The 20,549-nt window shown below is 40.7% G+C and overlaps 1 protein-coding gene across 3 annotated transcripts in view; it reads right to left on the bottom strand.

The window, feature by feature from the left end:
• LOC126424816 (hypoxia up-regulated protein 1) overlaps positions 1-20,549 on the bottom strand; it is a 102,821-nt gene that overhangs the window by 36,792 nt on the left and 45,480 nt on the right. For all 3 annotated transcript variants that reach the window (XM_050087610.1, XM_050087609.1, XM_050087608.1), the window contains exons 6-10: positions 15,625-15,811; positions 9,494-9,643; positions 6,746-6,943; positions 2,966-3,144; positions 972-1,231 (exon numbers count right to left, since the gene is read on the bottom strand). In XM_050087610.1, coding sequence (XP_049943567.1) covers positions 972-1,231; positions 2,966-3,144; positions 6,746-6,943; positions 9,494-9,643; positions 15,625-15,811 — 974 coding nt within the window. The remainder of the gene's footprint in view (positions 1-971; positions 1,232-2,965; positions 3,145-6,745; positions 6,944-9,493; positions 9,644-15,624; positions 15,812-20,549) is intronic.

Here is a 20,549-nt window from a genome sequence, read left to right as displayed (position 1 = left end):
AACTGTTGAATGATCTGTTTGAAGCAGAAATCTTCAATTTATTTTCAGTTCTCCTTGTAGTCTGAAAAGTTATGTTGCTACACAATATATTGCTGCTAAGCTCTTCAGCATTTCTCATTTGTCTATCCTGTTTAGTGCTTTCTTTCACTCTGAAGCACCCCTCTCCCTCTCCCTCACACTCACTCACTCATTCACTCACACACACACAAAACATAGGGATAAAAAAACAATACAGGTACAGCTTCTTATCTCTGTAACGAACATATCCACAGCAACAGTAATATTAGTAGTTGAAAACATTGGACCAGTGATCTTTGTGCTACCTTCAATGCCAACATAACTGTGTGTATACTGTACCGTACCAATCTTATACTGCACATTTGTGCAAGCTGGGGGGGGGGGGGGGGGGGGGGGGGGGGGGGGGGGGGGAGTCCAGATCAGCAAAGGCCAGATACATGAGGTTCTTATGCACATAGAGATATTTACAAGACTACTAAGCTTTAAGCTTATCCAGCTATGAAAGAGATAGAGAGGAAACACACACACACACACACACACACACACACACACACACTCTTCAGACTCTCTCTCTCTCTCTCTCTCTCTCTCTCTCTCTCTCTCAGCAGAATAGCTGAAAACAAAGAGAGACTGCAGTGTACAACAACTATTTCAAAGTAAGGTTTTACATGTAATAAATGTCCACTGTTAACAATTGCTGAAGATGATGTTAATGTTTGAGAAACAACTCCCACAAAAGAGCAATTTAACTGAAAAACTGCATTACCACACTGGCCAGCCATGTAAACAACCAATATTGAGCAATGTATGAGCGTGGACACTACTGTGATCAAAGCGTTAATTACTGACATTTTTACAACTCCTTAAACACACATCCGTACTTTTACAGGCTGACTCGCACAGTACCTGTTCGACATATAAAACAGCTTGCCAGTTGCAGCGGGGCTACTTACAGGTGAAGAGCTTGCTGATGGTGCTGCCAATCTTCGATAGTGTCCCCTCGGCGTCGGCAGCCTCAGCCTCCTGCTCCTCAGGGGAGACTGTCTTCTCCAGGGCGAGCTCCACTCCCGACAGCTGCAGCACACCGCTCTCGTCCATCGAGAAGTGCGCCTTTATACCCTTCGATTCCACTCCGTGCGAGTCCTTGTGCTTGGACAGTGCCTCGCTCACCCCAGTAAGGTCCACACGACTCAGGTTGAGCGAACCGAGGGCTCTGAAATAATGACGACAATGAATGTGAAGTACAGTTATCTAACTACCCACAAACAGATAAACATTCATGCTCTTTGTGAATATTGTTACTCTAGTATCTGAACTGTACGAAAGTACTGTGTTTGGGCAGTAGCACTTTCACTGCCACAGCAAAAAGTTCAGCCACATTCAAAGACTATATCCTACACATGAATAAAGCTAGAAACTTGGGGTCAGTTTTAACAACACTAACTAAAAGTTGACCTTGGTGGCACTTTTACACAGCCAGTTTAGTTACCAGTAGAGGCATCACTTGTTCGTTCATTGCCCAGTTTTTCCCCACGAACGAGAAAGTGTGCCAAAAATATCATTTTTCAGCAAAACGGAGCACCACCTTGGTAACTGCAGTTAAGAGCATTTCTCAACACTGAGCTTCCTCAATAAAAGATCAGCCATAATAAGTGAATCTTATTACTCTATTCCTAAGTACCTCAGAGTTATTCTCTATAAGAATCTAGCATTTGAGGAGCAACGTGACTAACGTCTCGGTACAAAACAATATCTTACGAAAACTCGACGTTGCGAGTTGACGAGCGAGGCGTCTCAGGTTTCGGTAGCTGACTTTAGCCTCTTGTTACTCAGGAAGAGAGTATGCTCGCCCCGTGTGATACTAATCTCACCACACTTGAGATTTTTCTTGATGCCACCAGGTTACAGGATTCTCACTTCAGACTCCAATCGAGAAGACTGAAGTTCTGGAAGGGATAGCGCCCAGCCCTGCCCCAACGTTAGACTGGTAGCAACAGCCAAATCCAAATGGAGCAAAATTGAAGATGACAATACAGACCTAAGTCAGTGACACAAACCTGTCAGGCAACATCTTTGCAGCTGGAGAAGCTTTAGCTCTAGTATCACTGCCCTAGTGAGGTGACAGACAGTAGATACTTTGACACTGCCAAGACACATGAGAAACAGGATAGAATACCATCATAAGAGCTGCTAATCCCCTGGTAACAGCCCAACATGTAGGTAATTAAACACTTAACTGCCACTGTACAGGAACTGGCCAAAGTAGAACTGCCATGTTAAATTGGAACCGATGTGGGAGTTGGGGGGTTGGAGTGAGAGTTGGGGGGAATTGTAAGCTGGTCGGATTTTCTGAATCTCAGTAATTATCGTATGTATATAATAGAGGGAAACATTCCTCGTGGGAAAAATATATCTAAAAACAAAGATGATGTAACTTACCAAACAAAAGCATTGGTATGTTGATAGAAACACACACACACACACACACACACACACACACACACACACACACACACACACACAAAATTCGAGCTTTCGCAACCCACGGTTGCTTCATCAGGAAAGAGGGGGAAAGACTAAAGGATGTGGGTTTGAAGGGAGAGGGTAAGGAGTCATTCCAATCCCGGGAGGAGAAAGACTTACCTTAGGGGGAAAAAGGGACAGGTATACACTCGCACACACGCACATATCATCCGCACATATAGGCACACAAGCAGACATATCAACATTTACATAAGGAATTTATTTGTGTGTGTGTGTGTGTGTTAGTGTGTCTATCAACATACCAACACTTTCGTTTGGTAAGTTACATCATCTTTGTTTTTAGATATAATTATCGTACGTCATTCATTTGCAAAAACTAGTTACATTACCTCATCCTCATTAATTGTTTCCCTCCTGCATTTCTATTACTGTAAAATTCACAAATAATGTGTGGACTACTTACCGTATCTCATGTTCAGGAAGACTATCAAGGTCTCCATAGCCTACATAGAACGAAAAGTCATTCATATGCTTATTGAATGTGAGCACTTTCTTCTGCGGATAGGGATTCATCGGGCCAAAGAGGGTTCGACGAATCTGTTTTGTTCCAGCACCATTTTCTAATTCTCGTTCAAACACCACCTGAAAGAAGAGCAATTACACAACATTTACATAAGGAATGTGTGTGTGTGTGTGTGTGTGTGTGTGTGTGTGTGTGAGTGAGAGAGAGAGAGAGAGAGAGAGAGAGAGAGAGAGAGATATTATCCACGTACACTTTTTTAATTAAAAAAAAGCAAGGGTAAAAAGCCTTAAGTATATTGCAACAATTTTAATGAATATTTTCCTCTAGAATACGTTAGTACAAATAACTCATTTTTTACCACCAGAAGGCTATGTTGTGTCCCAAATCCTACTGTTTATCATCCCAGAAATACTTACTGTCTATTCACTTCTGGGTATAAGCGGAGACTATCCTTGTATTGCGTTCACAGCCAATTTTCTGTCTATATTTTTGCTTTGCCCTCTTCCTATAATCTAGTCTCATAAGCTCTATTCATTTAAAACTGTTTTGACTCTCAGGAAAATGCAAAACATTGTCAAGAAAAAAGTGAGTGACGCAAAAGATAAATTTGAAAATTACTTCTCAGTAGTGACCGGAAAGCCAATGATAAGGAGCACAGCATCTTACGTGTAATTTTGTAAGTAATTTCAGTTTCTGACAAGTATTGTGGAAAGTAGTGCAGTGCTCTTTGAAATGTGACATGCAACATGTTTTGTAAATTCATTAAACAGTAGTTTCCCTTAAAAGCATATATTCTGGATTATCCTTTTTATAATGTAATTTTAAAAATCTTTCCTTATCTTCCATCCTTCCAGATCTGCAATATGCTTTCCAAGCTTGGCTTCTGCTTTCTGGTTGCTGATAATTTTCTTTAAATGTAACAGCACCATGTTTTACATGATAGGCAACACCATTTTTTTATCATCTCACTATCATACTGAGAAAAGTCAGGTACAGAATGGAAGCAATTGGTACCACAACAATAAGACTAACAAATGTTTTTTCCTCCTATAGGTCTCAAAAATTTGTGAGCATTGGAAAAAATTGTCACCTGCTCTATATCAATGGGATGAATGCAAAAATAACAAAGCAAACACTGTCCTACAACTACAATACTAACTTGACTACAATATTTGGAAAAACATAGTGGCACCATTTGCAATTTTATTTTCAAACACCATGGCCAGTTTCAGACACCAAGGCCATTTTCGAATACTGTGTTTCATATTGTAAGATGCACCTTAGTTTTTCTGCAATTATTTTTCAAAAACAACATTTTTACCATTTTCATTATTAGATTGCAAAGCCACACTAAAAAACCCTTAGTTTATAAAACCAAACTGACCTTTAAAAGTCCCTAAAAATTGTCATATGAACTTTCTTCTTCTTCTTCTTCTTCTTCTTCTTCGTCACTGTCCTATTCATATATACGATGGTCTTCACTGCAATCGAGGGCATTACTTATGCCACACTTTTTGAAAGATTTAATAATGTTATCTCTCACTCTAGACCATGACTGTTTTATCTCCTGACACACTTGTTTGGTTGTAGGTCATTTTAAAGGTCAAAATTGGAATTGTGAAGTAAGTCCAGAGTAACAGCAAGCTCTGTATTTCCCTGTCTCAATTTCTCTTTAACAGAATTTTTCAAGTGACTGATCTAGCATGAGAACACTTCTTCAATTAAACACCTTTCCCTTCTTTCCCACACACTGTTAATCCATAATTTCATACCAGCCTCATCTGTTCAACCCATGTCATGTACACCACCACCACCACCACCACCACCACCACCACCACCTGGTGGTATTTCAGAAAGTTCTCCCATTGTTTTGCACTTCAAAATGATCACAGGGTTAAGTCTAGCATCATCAGCACATCAAAGGACAGCATTGTAGTGCATTTTTTCACGTCCAACAGTTCAATATAATGGAAATGTAAATGTTCGGTAAGTCACCTCATCTTTGTTTTTATATATAGTTGTTATAGTTTGAGTTTTAGCACCTTTCAAAGCAACAGTTCTGTTATGCAGAACATAAAATGTCAGAAGAGTTTTGTTCACATTCGCTACTTGGCTTAGTTCCACACTGGCTTTCTTTCGAAGTTGACAAATAAAGTGATGGAAGGATATTTTCTCTTCATCCTCTTGTGGCATTTTCTGGCACACTTAGGTTTTGGTTCACATGCTATGTCCATGACACTTTATAAATGTGTAGCATCAACCAGCTCCACCCTTACAGTCTTAAGTTCCACTGTAGTGCTAACTTGAAGAGTGCGTATTTGAATCATTTTTGCATTAATTCTAGTGCCATTTTGAAAGTGTCCTTTAAGCCATTTCAATACGTTATCTTCTAGTTTTGGCCATTTTGCATTCAGTCATCTATTTAGACATTTAGTCCTGCCATTCTCCCCCCCCCCCCCCCCATTTCTCCTTTACTAGCCCACGAATCACAAATGGTTTTTCCTGTTGGTGTAGGACTAAAACGCCACTTGACTGCTGTTTCCATGTTCTGCATGTGCTATTACTTTCAATTTATAGCCTGCATCATATGATAACCTTTTATTTTTTGCATTATAAAATTAGCTACTAACAAAATATTTTACTATTACCAATAACTTTCAATGCAAGTTCACTAGCACTGCAGACTGCAATAACACATCATAGACTAGACAGTGTTCTGGGTTTCTGATTGCACAGCAGGAGGCAGACAGCGTTAGCAAGCTTGTGAATTGCCACAATCCATGCTTATCACTTCAGTGCACAGCTGCTGCTTGCTGATTCCAATGTTGCCAGACAGGGATAGGTTTCCCACAGCATCAAATATATGGCCATTTTTAAGACTTGTGGGAATTTTAAACCGAACGCTGGACATTTTTATATTAATTTCAAGTGTAAGATGCATTTGAATTTCAAAGGCAAATTTTGTATGAAAAAACTGCATCTTATAGTCCATAAAACATGGTAGTTATCTGAACAATAATGAAAAGCAAGGTAAAAATAGGGTAAGTAGTAGTAGTAGTAGTAGTAGTAGTAGTAAAGGAAACTGTGTCGCCGACGGGAAAAGTGCGAGCTACTATGGTTTTCTTTGGTTCTTCGTGGAGTCTCAGAAGATAAATGGGAGCTTGCTGTCTTCTCTTTCAGACTATAATCTGGTAAAAATTACTTGATAGCTGAGACTTCATACATTGTAGTTTGTTTTCACCAATGAGAGTGGTTAACATCATGCCCGTACCATTCGCTGTTGCCGAATTACCACAACAATTAATTCACTTCCAATTCCATGTCTGGCTTTCTTTCTTACTGTGTTTTGCTTTTACTATTACAACTGAAATCCTACTGTAGAATAAATTTTTCTGTCTCGAGTTTACTCATACAGGGTAGTCAAGTGTCGTGAACAAAGCAATCGATTCTAATTGTGCCACAGATTGTTGATCGCAGTTTTCTCAGTTAAACTGCACACCACAAGATTGAGGTTAGTTTAGGGCTACAAAACCCATGGTCTACCTCAGTTCAGCCATTGGTCACTTAAAAATCGTCTGTCAACAGAACACCTTCCATTTCTGTCATAGCTCGCAGTGGCCCCCTTCAACATTGGTCCACAATTACACACACAGTAGCAATAAGCGAGAGACAAACTATCACGTAATTTTAATTGCACTATAATATCTGCGCCAAGCTCACCTGGATGGGGAAGAGGACGGCATCCTTGGTGAGGAACTTCTTGACCTTGAAGCCAGTGCTGAGGTCAGCTGCCTTGTAGACGGCTCCCAGAGCTGCCGCTTCGTCCGTGTTGATGCTTTTCCCCAGCTCGAGGCCCACCGCTGCTGCCAGCCGCTCCTGCACCTTCGGCACGCGTGTCCCAGCCCCCACAAGGATTACCTGCAATTGTAAAACCGACCATACATCTCCTCCCGAGCCGAGGTGTTGACTCTCGGCCGTATGGAGTGTCATGTCAGGAAATGTTGGTACCACGAGAAGTGCCAGGAAGGTTCGATCGCGCAAAAATGTCCCTATAGATTTAAACAAATCTCGCATCGGCACTACATCGGATGACCGTCGTCTGCAAGTTGATGTTGAGGAAAGGAGACTATTTCCTTCGACATTTTGGAAAGGAACAAAGGAGTTACTTGTAGCACTACAGTGTGGGAAGTGAGTACCGAGATGTGAATCCTGATGTCACAGGCGCAGTGCTTCCTCGTGTGTCACGTTGTTAAATACATTACTGTAATAAGACCTTTCTCGACAGTACAAAACTACTACACACTGTATATGGCAGCAGTCCAAACACTCCATTGCATTATTAATACTAACCTATGCAGATGAAAGTGAATCAGATGTTTGGCTGATGCTAGTCTCTGACAAATTATGAGAAGTGATTCACTGTATCTTGGCCCACAACTCTCACCCACACCCACGCAGCTGTTCAGGTACAAAGAAGAGAGAGGCCGAGGCAGCAGTCATGTGTGCGATGTGCTTGCTTGTCTAACACGTGTGCGCATTTCTCTTCTGAAGGAGGCTATGGCCAAAAATTTATATGTTACAATTTTCTCACTGTGCCGGTCTGCAAATCCATGTCATCTTTACCGTCATTATGTTACTGCAAGCACAGTCAATTAAAACAAAAGTTAAGGATGACACATGCTCAATCTGTTACATTTGTGCATCTGCATGCATTAATCAGTATGTCCTGATAATCCACCCCCCCCCCCCCCCCGTCTCCACCCACCCACCCACACCTATCTACCCGTCAGTATTAAAAAGTGAGAGGCAGAGGCAGAGCAAGAGGACGACACATGAAGGTCTGCTCCATTCCTGTATTTTCTGTTATTTACCGTATTTACTCGATTCTTAGCCGCACTCGAATCTACGCCGCACCTGAAAAATGAGACTCGAAATCAAGGGAAAAAAAATTTCCCAAATCTAAGCCGCACCTGAAATTTGACACTCAAAATTCAAGGGGAGAGAAAAGTTTTAGGCCGCACCTCCAAATCGAAACAAAGAAGGTCCATTGTAATGAGACACAATTAGGTCGAATAAATGACGACACAGTTACAGTAGTTTGGTTCGAATCGTAAGCTTAGCAGTTAAGCTTTACCAGGTAGCCATTGCTATTTGTCAGGCGCTCCATCCGTATTTATACGGGTACCCTTCCTTTTTCAAGTGTTCGTCTGGTTTGAATCGATTGCTTACTTTTCTTTGATCTGATAAGTGCCGTTCTCTTTGTTATAGGTGTTTACGTCACTAAGCTGAAAATGCATTACTGTACTGTGTAATGCATTGTTTGTCACATTCTGATAATGAGTGTTTACAGACTGTTGCTGCTCACGGCATATTTTGTTTTTGTGCACGCTACCGCTGCTTTTTTTTTAAAAAAAAAAAAACAAAAAAAAAAAAAAAAAAAAAGAAAAAAAAAAGAGAGAGAGGAATCGTCTCATTAGAGAAACAAGAGAAACAATGGCAAGAGACTGCTATTTGTTGTTACTTACACTGCTGCTTTATTTGATAATGATCAACAAGAACCAAATAATAGACTGTGTATGATAGAAGATGTTCTGAACGAGAGTTTAGGGAAAATTTTTCTCCGTTTGAAAATCTTTGCAGACGCCTCTTTAGTACATTACATTCTGCACAGAAATTAAAGAGTCATCTTAGATTTAAAAATCTAGTCAATTGCCGTGCTTCATTTCTGACTATCACTATTAGGCATAAGAATAATACGAATATAAACATGACATGATATGTATATTCTTCCGCGTTTGCTGTCGTCTCACTCTAGTTTCGTAGTTTATTAGGCAAACAGGATTTAAATGAGATAGCAGCAAACACGAAAGAATACATGGTAAAATGTTTATATTCATATTATTCTTATGGAACAGAATACTGCATGTGATTCACAATTCATAAAAGTTCCTATTAGCACCCATCTCTTCTCACAGGTAAGAAAAATTGAGAACGTAGAGTTGGCCATATTGACAAACATCCCAGCAGTCTTGCCAGTCGGATTTTCGTAGTACATTGAAATGCTGCTACATTCGAAGATGAACAATACGGAATTTGTATTTACTTCGTTGCATAATGTATGAAAATGCAGTGGTCAAAAGTCAGGGCAGAGAAAAAAGCTCGTCTTCCACCTTTTTTTTATTTTAATTTATTTAATGACGCAGAGGTTTTAGTGCCAGTATTTATCTTTGTGCCTGCAAAGCATCCCTGTGTAGCGCTACATATACTTGACGGCAGGAGTTAGTTGTGGCGGCACCTACCAACATTTTTCAGAACTTCCGCTTACTTTGCACTCAATTCTAAGCCGCAGGCATTTTTTTGATCACAAAAACCGGAAAAAAGTGCGGCTTAGATTCGAGTAAATACGGTACATTAATTAACTAATTAATTAGTGTAGTATGGTAATAAAAATTCTGCATGTCTACAAACCTGACTGATGACATTCATGTCGAGCCCAGATGCCTTGAGAGCTTGTTCTACTGGCTTTTGTATCCTATCAAACAGATCCGCACACAGCTCTTCGAAATCGTCGCGCGTCACCAGCAGTTTGAAATCCACGTCGTCCAAAAGACCTTCCACCTGCGAATGTTAACAAATACACAGTGTAGTAGGAAATTGTGTCAAAAAATCTGACTACTTAAGAGCTTTTTTCATGTCATAAGATTATAAAAATGTTGTGTGCTTTAAAACACAGTATATGAAATAATACGAGGAACTATACATTCAAGCTAATAAAGCATTTGACAAAAAACTAATTGCCAGCATGAAAAGTATTCACAAAGTGTTTCCATTTACCTTAAATATTTCACCTGAGCCTTACAATTACTTTTAGCAAATAGGTAATTCAATTGAGAAAACTAAAATTATAAAGGAGACTGAATGGCTACGCGATACTTTCTGGAGGTGAAGTTCCAGTACTGCACTAAGACACTACTGCTCCCTCTCCACTTAATTGGACAGGAGACAGTGGCAGGTCTGTGTAGGTTTAAAAGCAAAAGGAGTTAACTCCGACCCCTCTCAAGCCACAACCCAAAATGGTTCTTCCCTTTTTTACATTTGTATTATTCACTTCTCTTCATATTTTTTTCACTCTTTATTTGAACCGTTAGCCAGTTTTCGAGCCACTGAAGATAGGCATTTACACGAATACTATTTTCTGCACCGAGAGCTGCTACTCACTGGGATTGCGGCATTGTCACAGCTGCGAGTATAACACTTAAAAAGAATCTGTTCTATACCCGAGTGGAACACACAGCACTTAGCCAAGTGTTGTTTAGCATACAACACATATACCAGCAAGTAGTTGCTCTCAGTTCAAAATACAGAGTTACCATACTAGAAACTAGCTCAACTTTTAATTACAAGTGATTAGTTACAACACTCAAGTTAAGACCAAATAACAGATTCCACATGCCTATTAAATTATAAATACGTTCCGTGCAGGCCACAAAGTGTGCCAAAGCTTGCGAAACTGTTCACATTACTGTAGCACTTTGTACGTGTATCAATAAATCTACTTCTCGTTGCTTTTTCTCCAAACATTTTCTCAGGTTACATGTAATTGCTTTGAAACAATGTTTACTCTCTTATTTGTTTTTGACAACCACAAGCAACTACACAAAAAGCTGAATGATTTCAACTCTTCACTGTCTTACAATATACCAAACTTGCAGGATACATGAGTGCTGTTCACAACATAGCTTCACAACAATGGGAGCTGTGAACGCATCTCCACTTCACACAGGAATGGCGGAATGACTCACACAGCAGAATGACTCTGCGCACAGGCTAGGTTGTTCCAGCTCTAAAACACCTGCCTGCAGGTAAAGTTGGGCGACAGTGGGCAAACAGCTGATGCGAGCAGTCAGGCAGCCGGGCCATACAATACACTAAGTGCACACACTTAATATGAGCAAAAGGCCACACAGCACGTAGGCAATCCATCCTGTGTAAGCTCTGCAAGTGACCTGACGGGAAGACGGCAGGTCCTGCACATATTGTAGTGGCATCATAATGAGCTAATGGGCAGGTCAGACAACAGTCTGCCACAAACGGTACAGATATAGCACAACAGCCATCTGGCGATAGCGCACATGGAATGAAGAAATTAGCAGACACATTATCCATTCTCAGAAATAGATACCAGTTCTAAAACCCTGCAAATCCACACACATGCAGTGTATTGGTACTTTGACTTCTGCGCCTCCGCCAATACAAAGATATAATTTACGATCGCGCATGCAGAAGAGCGCTGCGCCAGCGACCGATTTTTATAAATAATTTTGTTCATTTTTTTTTTTTACTTTTGTGTAGGTTTTTGTTTTTAAGAACTAATTGATGGACTCTCTCTCTCTCTTGTCTTGATAAGAAAGACGTATATTTTTCCGCGCTGTGTTGAATGTGCCTTTGGGTGAAAATTAAAATTACATTACAAAGCGAGGTTGTTTCAACAGCTAATAAGATATTTGGTTATAAGAGGAGTTGCTATTGAGGCATATACACATTAGAGGAGGCAGAGAACTGAACAGAATTATTTTCTTTCGGAGGCATGTGATAATAGTAATGTTGTTGATAATCAAGTGCGAATTATACCAATCCACACTCTTCAAAAATTTACACTGTCATCAGCCTTGAATTTTCAGTCCCACTCCGTCACTACACCATCACTCATATCAACATTACTATTATCACATGCCTCCTAAAGAAAATAATTCTGTTCAGTTCTCTGCCGCCTCTAATGTGTATATGCCTCCTCTAATGTGTATATGCCTCAATAGCAACTCCTCTTATAACCAAATATCTTATTAGCTATTGAAACAACCTCGCTTTGTAATGTAATTTTAATTTTCACCCAAAGGCACATTCAACACAGTGCGGAAAAATACACGTCTTTCTTATCAAGAGAAGAGAGAGAGAGTCCATCAATTAGTTCTTAAACACAAAAACCTACGCAAAAGTAAAAAAAAAAAGAACAAAATTATTTGTAAAAATCGGTCGCTGGCGCAGCGCTCTTCTGCATGCGCGATCGTAAATTATATCTTTGTATTGGCGGAGGAGCGGAAGTCAAAGTACCATTACAGCAGTAGACAGCAATAACACTCAAAGCTGACACTGAAAGCCTTCAATCAAGGCAGGTAGGTAAATAAAGTACTTATTCATTTCAAAAAAGCATCTGACTCGGTACCACACCCACGCTTATTGTAAAAAGTACAATCATATGAGGTATCAAGTGAAATTTGTGACTGAATTGAGGACTTCTTGGTAGGGAGGACACAACATGTTATCTTGGCTGGAAAGACATCAGATGTAGAAGTAACTTTTTGTGTGCCCCAGGGGAGTGTGTTGGGACCCTTGCTGTTCATGTTGTGTATTAACAGCCTTGCAGACAGTATTAATTGTAACCTCAAACTTTTTGTAGATGATGCAGTTATCTATAATGGAGTACTACCTGAAAGAAGCTGCATAAATATTTAGTCAGATATTGCTAAGATTTCAAAGTTATGCAAAGACAGGCAGCTTTTTTAAATGTTCAGAAATGTAAAATTGTACACTTCACAAAATGAAAAAACATAGTATCCTATGAATATAACGTCAGTGAATCACTGCTGGAATCTGCCTGCTCACACAAATACCTGGGTGCAACACTTTGTACAGAAATGAAATTTAATGATCACATAGGCTCAGTCATGGGTAAAGCAAGTCGTAGACTTTAATTTATTGGTAGAATACTGGGGAAGTGCAATCAATCTACATAGGAGATTGCTTACAAATCACTCGTGTAACTAGTTCTCTAATACTGCTCAAGTGTGTGGAACCTGTACCAAATGGGACTATGAAGGGATATTGAAAGTATACAGAGAAGGGCAGCGTGAATGGTCACAGGTCTATGACCCATGGGTGAATGTCACAGAGATACTGAAGAGAGTGAGCTACCAGACTCTTGAAGACTGACATTAACCATCCAACAGAAGTCTACTAAGAAATTTTCAGGAACAGTCTTTAAATGATGACTAGGAATATACAACAATACCCTACATATCACTCACAGAGCTATCTTGAGAATAAGATTATTCTAATTATTGTACACGCTCTGTTCGTGAATGGAACGGGAAGAAATCCTAACAACTGGTACAATGGGATGTAGACTCTGCCATGCATGGTTTGCGGAGTATAGGTGTAGATGACACACATGTGTGCAGAAGGGAGAAGTCTGAGCATGCTTTGTGCTCGTTATTGTTTACTGAGTACCATCATAGTTGACATTTGTGGGCAGCAGCTAACTTCAAGTTTTTATACTAGAGACTTTTGCATTTCTTTTAGTGAGGAAATTTTCATACAGCCAGCAGACTTTTCTTATGCAAGCTGTTTGGAAAAAGCATTCTCTGTAGCTCATGCTTTTTATTATAGAAAGAGAGTGGACCAAACAAGCATTAAGCACCCTAATCTGTGTGTACAGTGAGTAAAGGTGTCTTTACAAGCCAACAATAGAAAATCCAGCATGGAGTAATGAAAATATTAATAATAGGTGTAGGTGCAAACTCTCCCTGCAATATATCCTCCGTTTCCATAACCCTCCTGGCCTCAACATTTGTTAGTCATTGTTCATCACACACAGGTCTCCTTCCTTGTTCCCACTCCAGCACTACAAAGCCCTCTGTTCCACCAACACACCCCACAATATTTTTACTTTTCTCCTTTTCCATTGCCTCTGCCACCCCCCCCCCCCCCCCCGCCCCTCCCAACCTACCGAAAGCACGTAGCTGCCCTACCCTCTCCTCACCTCACCCCTGTATGCTCCCATAAGCAGCACTTTCCCATTCCCCACCCCTAACCTTCCCCTCTCCCAGCCTCCTCCTTGCCCCCCACCAGATTGATTGCTTCTCCCGTCATAATCAGCTGCTCGCAGTCTGGCCTTGGTAGTCAGAGACAGTGGCAGAGAGAGAGAGAGAGAGAGAGAGAGAGAGAGAGAGAGAGAGAGAGAGAGAAGAGAGAGAGAGAGAGAGAGTGTGTGTGTGTGTGGTTTAATCAGGGAGAAGACTTTTTTGTCCGAAAGCTTACTTGTTTTACCATATTTTTGTTGTGACTATCTGCAATTCAACATCTACGGTATATGGTGAGTAGCATTCAAAATATTGTCTTCACAATCCTTGTGGCCTTATTTCTGAACAAAGAGTCAAGTAGCTTTACATGTGTTATTTTTAATTAGTATACACAGCACCTTAATCAATAAGAGTTCACATTTGATATGATTACATCTTTTGCTTTATTTCAGCAAGTTAAGGAGAAGTTTGATACAGTTAGCAAGAAAGTCTGCTCACAAAATTAAGGAATAAGTGGTTGAATTCTTATTTCTGGACACATGAAACTGCCCCTTGCACTACTGCAAATTCCTCCATGTATCACTCACAGGAGCTTGTCATAAAAAATGCAATGTCCAATATCTCAGAATTCCAAAATTCTTTCACATCTTCTGGCTTCAATTCTCTCACAAAATATGTCCCCTCGCCATCTTCCCTTTGCCAGACACGAATGCGATGTTTGGCTTCTCATAGTCATTTTGCTATAATTCTAAGGGTAATGGACAGAGCGAAGACAATAGCTCCAAAAACGAACTGCATCCTCCTGACCCAAAATGCTGCACAACTGTCACTTTAGATATATCATTGCAGAAGCAAGAGGCATAATATAAAACTAACAGTTGAGCCCATAATTCAGAACGGTAGCAATATAACTCTGTGATATCCAAGTTAAGACAGCAAAAGTACCTTAATAAATATGAACCTCAAGTGCTCAAATGCTTAATTCAAAGTAATGACTTTACAAAAAATCAGTCATTCTCCTTTCAGTTTCGCACATTACTGCCGTCTAGTGCGAGTGCACGGATTCGTGCCACGAATTTTCTGCAGTTCCACATACATATGCTTGGGGCGCTGCTGCAGGGATGTACAGTGTAAGTGCATCGTATGATGTGGGCTTAACTTAGGCAGTTGGCCCTCTTGTTGACACTACCGCAGGAACGAATACATTCTGACCATTAACAGCACACAGGTCAGATAGAACTCTTAATGAGCCATGGCTTTTGATGTGTGATGACCGCAATTAAAAGTTCTGAAACTGCTAGAAACACTCTGTACATACACAGCGCTCCCCGTGCCCGTGTAGCGAAACTGAACTCTGGGGCCACCTACTACTCTGATGAGGCACAATTGGTATAGGTCTGGTTAAAATTAGTGACCTTTCAAACCAGAGGCAGGAAGCCCTCTAATAAAAATAACAGTTTTTTCAATGCTCTGCAAAATCAAGGTGAACAGGTAAAACTCTATCAGTGACTGCCACCCAACTAAACGTTTAACAGTCTAGTACGGAACATATTTTAATTTGAATAGATACAATTCAGAAGCAGTGATATTTTAGTAGTTCTTTTAAGTGCCACCCATTCTGAACAAATACCCACCACCTGACTAGCTAGAAGGTGCCATAAATCTGGCCAACGGACAGATAAAAGTTCTGAAACACTGAAATGCGAGGAACCGGAGAGCCCTAACAGCTGGTGAGCTCACCTGTGCGTAGTGCTCGGCGTTGGCACTCAGAACATTCTTCAATCGACCGGCCTCCTTGAAAAGCTTCGCCAGGGCACGGGGGCTGCCAAACACGTCGCTCTTCGTCTTTCCCTGCTCGTTGAATTTTTTCGCCAAGTAGTCGCGTAAGCGGAGCTGCATCTCCAAGCCGCCCAATGTTCGGTCGTATCTGGAATGGGGAATATGATGCGGAGTCACATGTACAGTAAAACCACGTTGTGTGTTCACATTTAACAGTACAGCTGGGCAACTTTTATCGCCTGACATTACTGACATGCAAGTCACTGAATTTTTCTTTAATAGCAAAAAATGTGAAAAATACAGTTCACACAATTCTCACACTGAATGACACACTAATTTTGCCAACAATAAATCCTCTCTTGACATTTGATCATGTATCAACAGTGGAAGGAGTCAAATTAGTGTCACCATATCACAAATGTAGCTCAAAGTAAGAGCTTAGCCTGTTTTGTATTTGCAGTCTCACTTGTATTGTTTATAATAGAAAATACACACTATGTGATCAAAAGTATCCGGACATCTGTCTGAAAATGACTTACAAGTTTGTGGCGCCCTCCATCAGTGATGTTGGAATTCAATATGGTGTTGGCCCACCCTTAGCCTTGATGACAGCTTCCACTCTCGCAAGCATACATTGAATCAGGTGTTGGCAGGTTTATTGGGGAACGGCAGCCGATTCTTCACTGAGTGCTGCCCTGACGAGAGATATCCATGTCCATCGGTAAGGCCTGGAACGAAGTTGGCATTCCAAAACATCCCAAAGGTGTCCTATAGGATTCAGATCAGGACTTTGTGCAGGTAAGTCCATTACAGGGATGTTATTGTCGTGTAACCCCTTCGTCACAGGCTGTGCATTATGAACAGGTGCTCAATCGTATTGAAAGATTGAATCGCCATCCCCGAATTGCTCTTCAACAATGGGAAGCATGAAGGTGCTTAAAACATCAATGTAAGCCTGTGCTGTGATAGTGTTACGCGAAACAACAAGGGGTGCAAGCCCCCTCCATGAAAAACACAACCACACCACACCACCACCGCCTCTGAATTTTACTGTTGGCACTACACACGCTGGCAGATGATGTTCACCGGGGATTATCCAGACCCACACCCTGCCATTGGATCGCCACATTGTGAACTGTGATCTGTCACTCCACACAACGTTTTTCCACTGTTCAATCATCAAATTTTACGCTCCTTACGCCAAGCAAGGTGTTGTTTGGCATTTACCTGCATGATGTGTGACTTATGAGCAGCTGCTCAACCATGAAATCCAGGTTTTCTCACCTCCCATCTAACTGTCATAGTACTTGCAGTGGATCCTGATGCAGTTGGTATTTCTGTGTGATGGTACGGATAGATGTCTGCCGGTTAAACATGACAACCCTCTTAAATTGTTGGCAGTCTCTGTCAGTTAACAGATGAGGTCGGCCTGTACACACTTGTGCAGTACGCGTCCCTTCATGTTTCCACTTCACTATCACATCAGAAACAGTGGACCTAGGGACGTTTAGGAGCGGAAATCTCACATACAGACGTACGACCCAAGTGACACCCAATCACCTGACCACGTTTTAAGTCCGTGAGTTCTGCAGAGTGCCCCATTCTGCTCTCTCACGATGTCTAATGACTACTGAGGTGGCTGATATGGAGTAACTGGCAGTGCAATGCACCTAATATGAAATACGTATGTTTGTGGGGGTGTCCAGATACTTTTGATTACATAGGGTATATTTGTTTACAGGAGGCAGCATATAAATCTGGAAAATTTGAAGCTACCATAACCAAAACTTTAGCTCCAGTTCCCATTCTGGGCTGACGAGAAGGCTCTACTTCCATTAACGAATAACAGGGTACTGGTGTGATGCTGGGCCCAAATACATTGCTAAATTGCTTTATAAATACTCCGGCAGTGTGTCTGCTAAGTGAAGGGTACTGTGTTGTCCTTATCACCTACATTGTCACACTTGTCTCCAATCAGCTCATATAAGGTTAACAATTTTTTCAGATTCAAACATTACACATCCTACAAGTACTAGTGCCATTTCAGCCACTGTAAAGTTAAGACCAAAGCATTTCTTTCTAAGATGTGTCCCAGATTATTTTCATACAAAACAATGGATAAAAACACACAAATTAGTATTGTTGTAGAAGTATACAAAATGATCTACAATCAACCAGAATTGTTCACATTTAACAACCTGCCCACAGCAGTCTCAGTCACTTGGTGTAGAGTCCTCAGATCACCACCCAAACACTGCCAGTGGGCACTCCATAAGAATGGGTTCTTTCGCCTGCTCCCCACTCCAAAGTCAGCAGATGCACAGAAACTGCACTTCAAGAGGTAATCACACCTCCCTCTAACAGTCCCAGTGCATTTCAACTTCAAACAGGTTTGTCCGTTTAGTTCGAATTCCTCGATCTTTACGTATAACGAACCGATACTTTCTGACTTGACCCCAGACGGCTTGCACAATTTCACACCACTAAATCAGTTGTGGATCTGGTATGACACTACAGGAATTCTTATGAGAAGTTGTCTTCTGGAGTAAGTTTACCTTAGCTGCTTTCCTCCTCAGTCAGACTGTAGATGTGTGTGCAAGATGCGTTTGCGCGCGTGTGCGTGTGTGACTAATGCTAACAAAGGCCTTAATGGCCAAAAGCTATTGTGTGAATCTTTTTGTTGTGCCTATCACGACTCAGCATCTCCGCTATATGGTGAGTAGCAACTTTCCTTCTCCAATATTGTTACATTCCATCCCTGGTTTTCCACAGTTTGATTTGTACCACATGTTATTGCGCATTAGAGGCACCTACGTTCATTAGCTCTTGTTGTGAAGTGGTATTTTCTGGCTTGAAGTGTTCTACAGTCGTCGGGCATTGTGAACGAGTGTTTCGTGTTGGCTTTGCATTACTAATAACAGCACAGCACTTACGAACACGAAATTCTCGATAAAAGTTGTCGTGCAAGAACTTGTTCACCAGCTGTGAAGGTTATGTTCTGTTGCAAAATATTCCTCCAAATTCGACAATAACAGTAATGGACAATGTGCAATACTTCTCGGTTGTGATGGATTAAGGTCCAATAATGCAGCGGAAGGAAGTGGCTATTTTTTCCTAGGTACAAAGAAATGTTCAACTGGATAAAGTTGAACCTAGCTTTTGTAAGGCGAAGTTAATGGAACTTGTGGTACTGTACAAGCTAAAATCTCCATGCTACCAGGTCGCCGAAAAGACTAACACTAAAAAGCATGGTTTAATCTGGATTCCTTCGACATCATGCTCATTTAAATCAGACAGAGGATATATGGGCCTAGGTGAAAAGTAATGTGGCAAAAACAACAGAAAATTTGCACTCAGTGAGGTTGAAATGCTGACAAAAGAAGTCATTGCAAATGTTGCATGACAGGAGTGGTCTCAAGTTGTCAACCATACCAAGGAATGTAGTGGAGGAGAGACAGATTCAAGGAGGACTGTGTCAAATTTTGAGTAATATGTTACATCTCTTGTTGCTGCTTCTTTTGCCTAAACACAGCACAGTTTACAGGTATACATATCACTAACATTCTAATGCAGTTGAAATTACGGCAGAATCCTAAAACAGCATATTATTATGCTAGCGGCTAAGGGCAACACACATCTATAGTTATGATAAAGCCCATTCTCAGAATAAAAATAAATTATTTTGTTGCAAAACCCACAGCAATCCATGTTTCACAGGCTACTGATGATCCTTCAGAATCTCGTCATTTCTTTTTAAATAAATCTGTAATTGCTTGAATATTGTGGCAGATATGGAAGTTTCGCATATTAATCATATGGCAACATACTCTGCGTGCTATAATTTGCCAATATCTTGTTTCGATATCTCTGACAGTTTATTAGATACGAGGGATTTACGAATATTTCATTCTGGCTTACTCACTGGTGGGTTCTTTTGTGATTAAGCCCTTTACATACATTCCATTTTCCCAACATGGGAGACAGATAGCAATATCATTCAAGGTTTACAGAGTAATTTAATATGATATCTAAAATTCATGGAGCAACATATGACCAAACACGCACCAAATGAAAATTCATAGCAACCCCTATTTTTTACTGCAAACTTTGAGAATTTCTTACAGTAGTTTAGCTAATGCTGAAATATCGTAACTACGACCATTAACGAAACAACAGATAATTCATCATGAAGCTGACGAATGAAGCTGTAAGACATGCAAGACTCAGAGTTTATTACCGTTTAGCTTCTATAAAACCATTTGAGAAAGACTGCAATTCAGTCAGCTTGGGTAGCTGACAGGTTACGCGCCAAGCAAGCCTGGCATTATCGTCGCCTGCTGAGGCTTTCAGCGCACGCTGGCAACTATGCTCTCCTCCACTTGCTCCGTACTGAACTGTCAAAAGTTGCAACTAATTTTAAACGCACTATAGAGTCAATATCGTCAAACTCAGATTATCATTAAGGCAGGCTGTGACCCAAAATGCTGACAATAAAAATCTTGCTTACCACACTACCGGTACATTGCATGATCAATATCTTTGTGTATATTATGCATTTTCTGCTTTGTTCCAAGGGTGGCTGAGCAGGAGTATGGTGCACTTTTCGCAGAAATCTGTATGCAAATCAATGTTAAAGGTCATGATAATGTCAAAGAAAACTTAAAATAGGAGAAATGTTTTCACACGGAATCGCTAATGGCGCAGGAAAGCACTGTACTGAGAGAATACGATACCTGTTGGGACCGACAAAAATAAACTAGAAAGCAGAAAACTTAAAATGTGGGAATGTAAAAATGGGGTTTACTGTACGTTCCTTACGACATCACTCTTCCACATCACTGGGTTGCCCTCAACAACATGGTGGCAGTGGACGTAATGTTCTGGTC

The sequence above is a fragment of the Schistocerca serialis genome, chromosome 10, assembly GCF_023864345.2.
Source record: "Schistocerca serialis cubense isolate TAMUIC-IGC-003099 chromosome 10, iqSchSeri2.2, whole genome shotgun sequence".
In the NCBI taxonomy this organism is placed as follows: domain Eukaryota; kingdom Metazoa; phylum Arthropoda; class Insecta; order Orthoptera; family Acrididae; genus Schistocerca; species Schistocerca serialis.
Note: the sequence above shows the minus strand (reverse complement) of the source record. Positions and strands in the feature narration are given on the sequence as shown.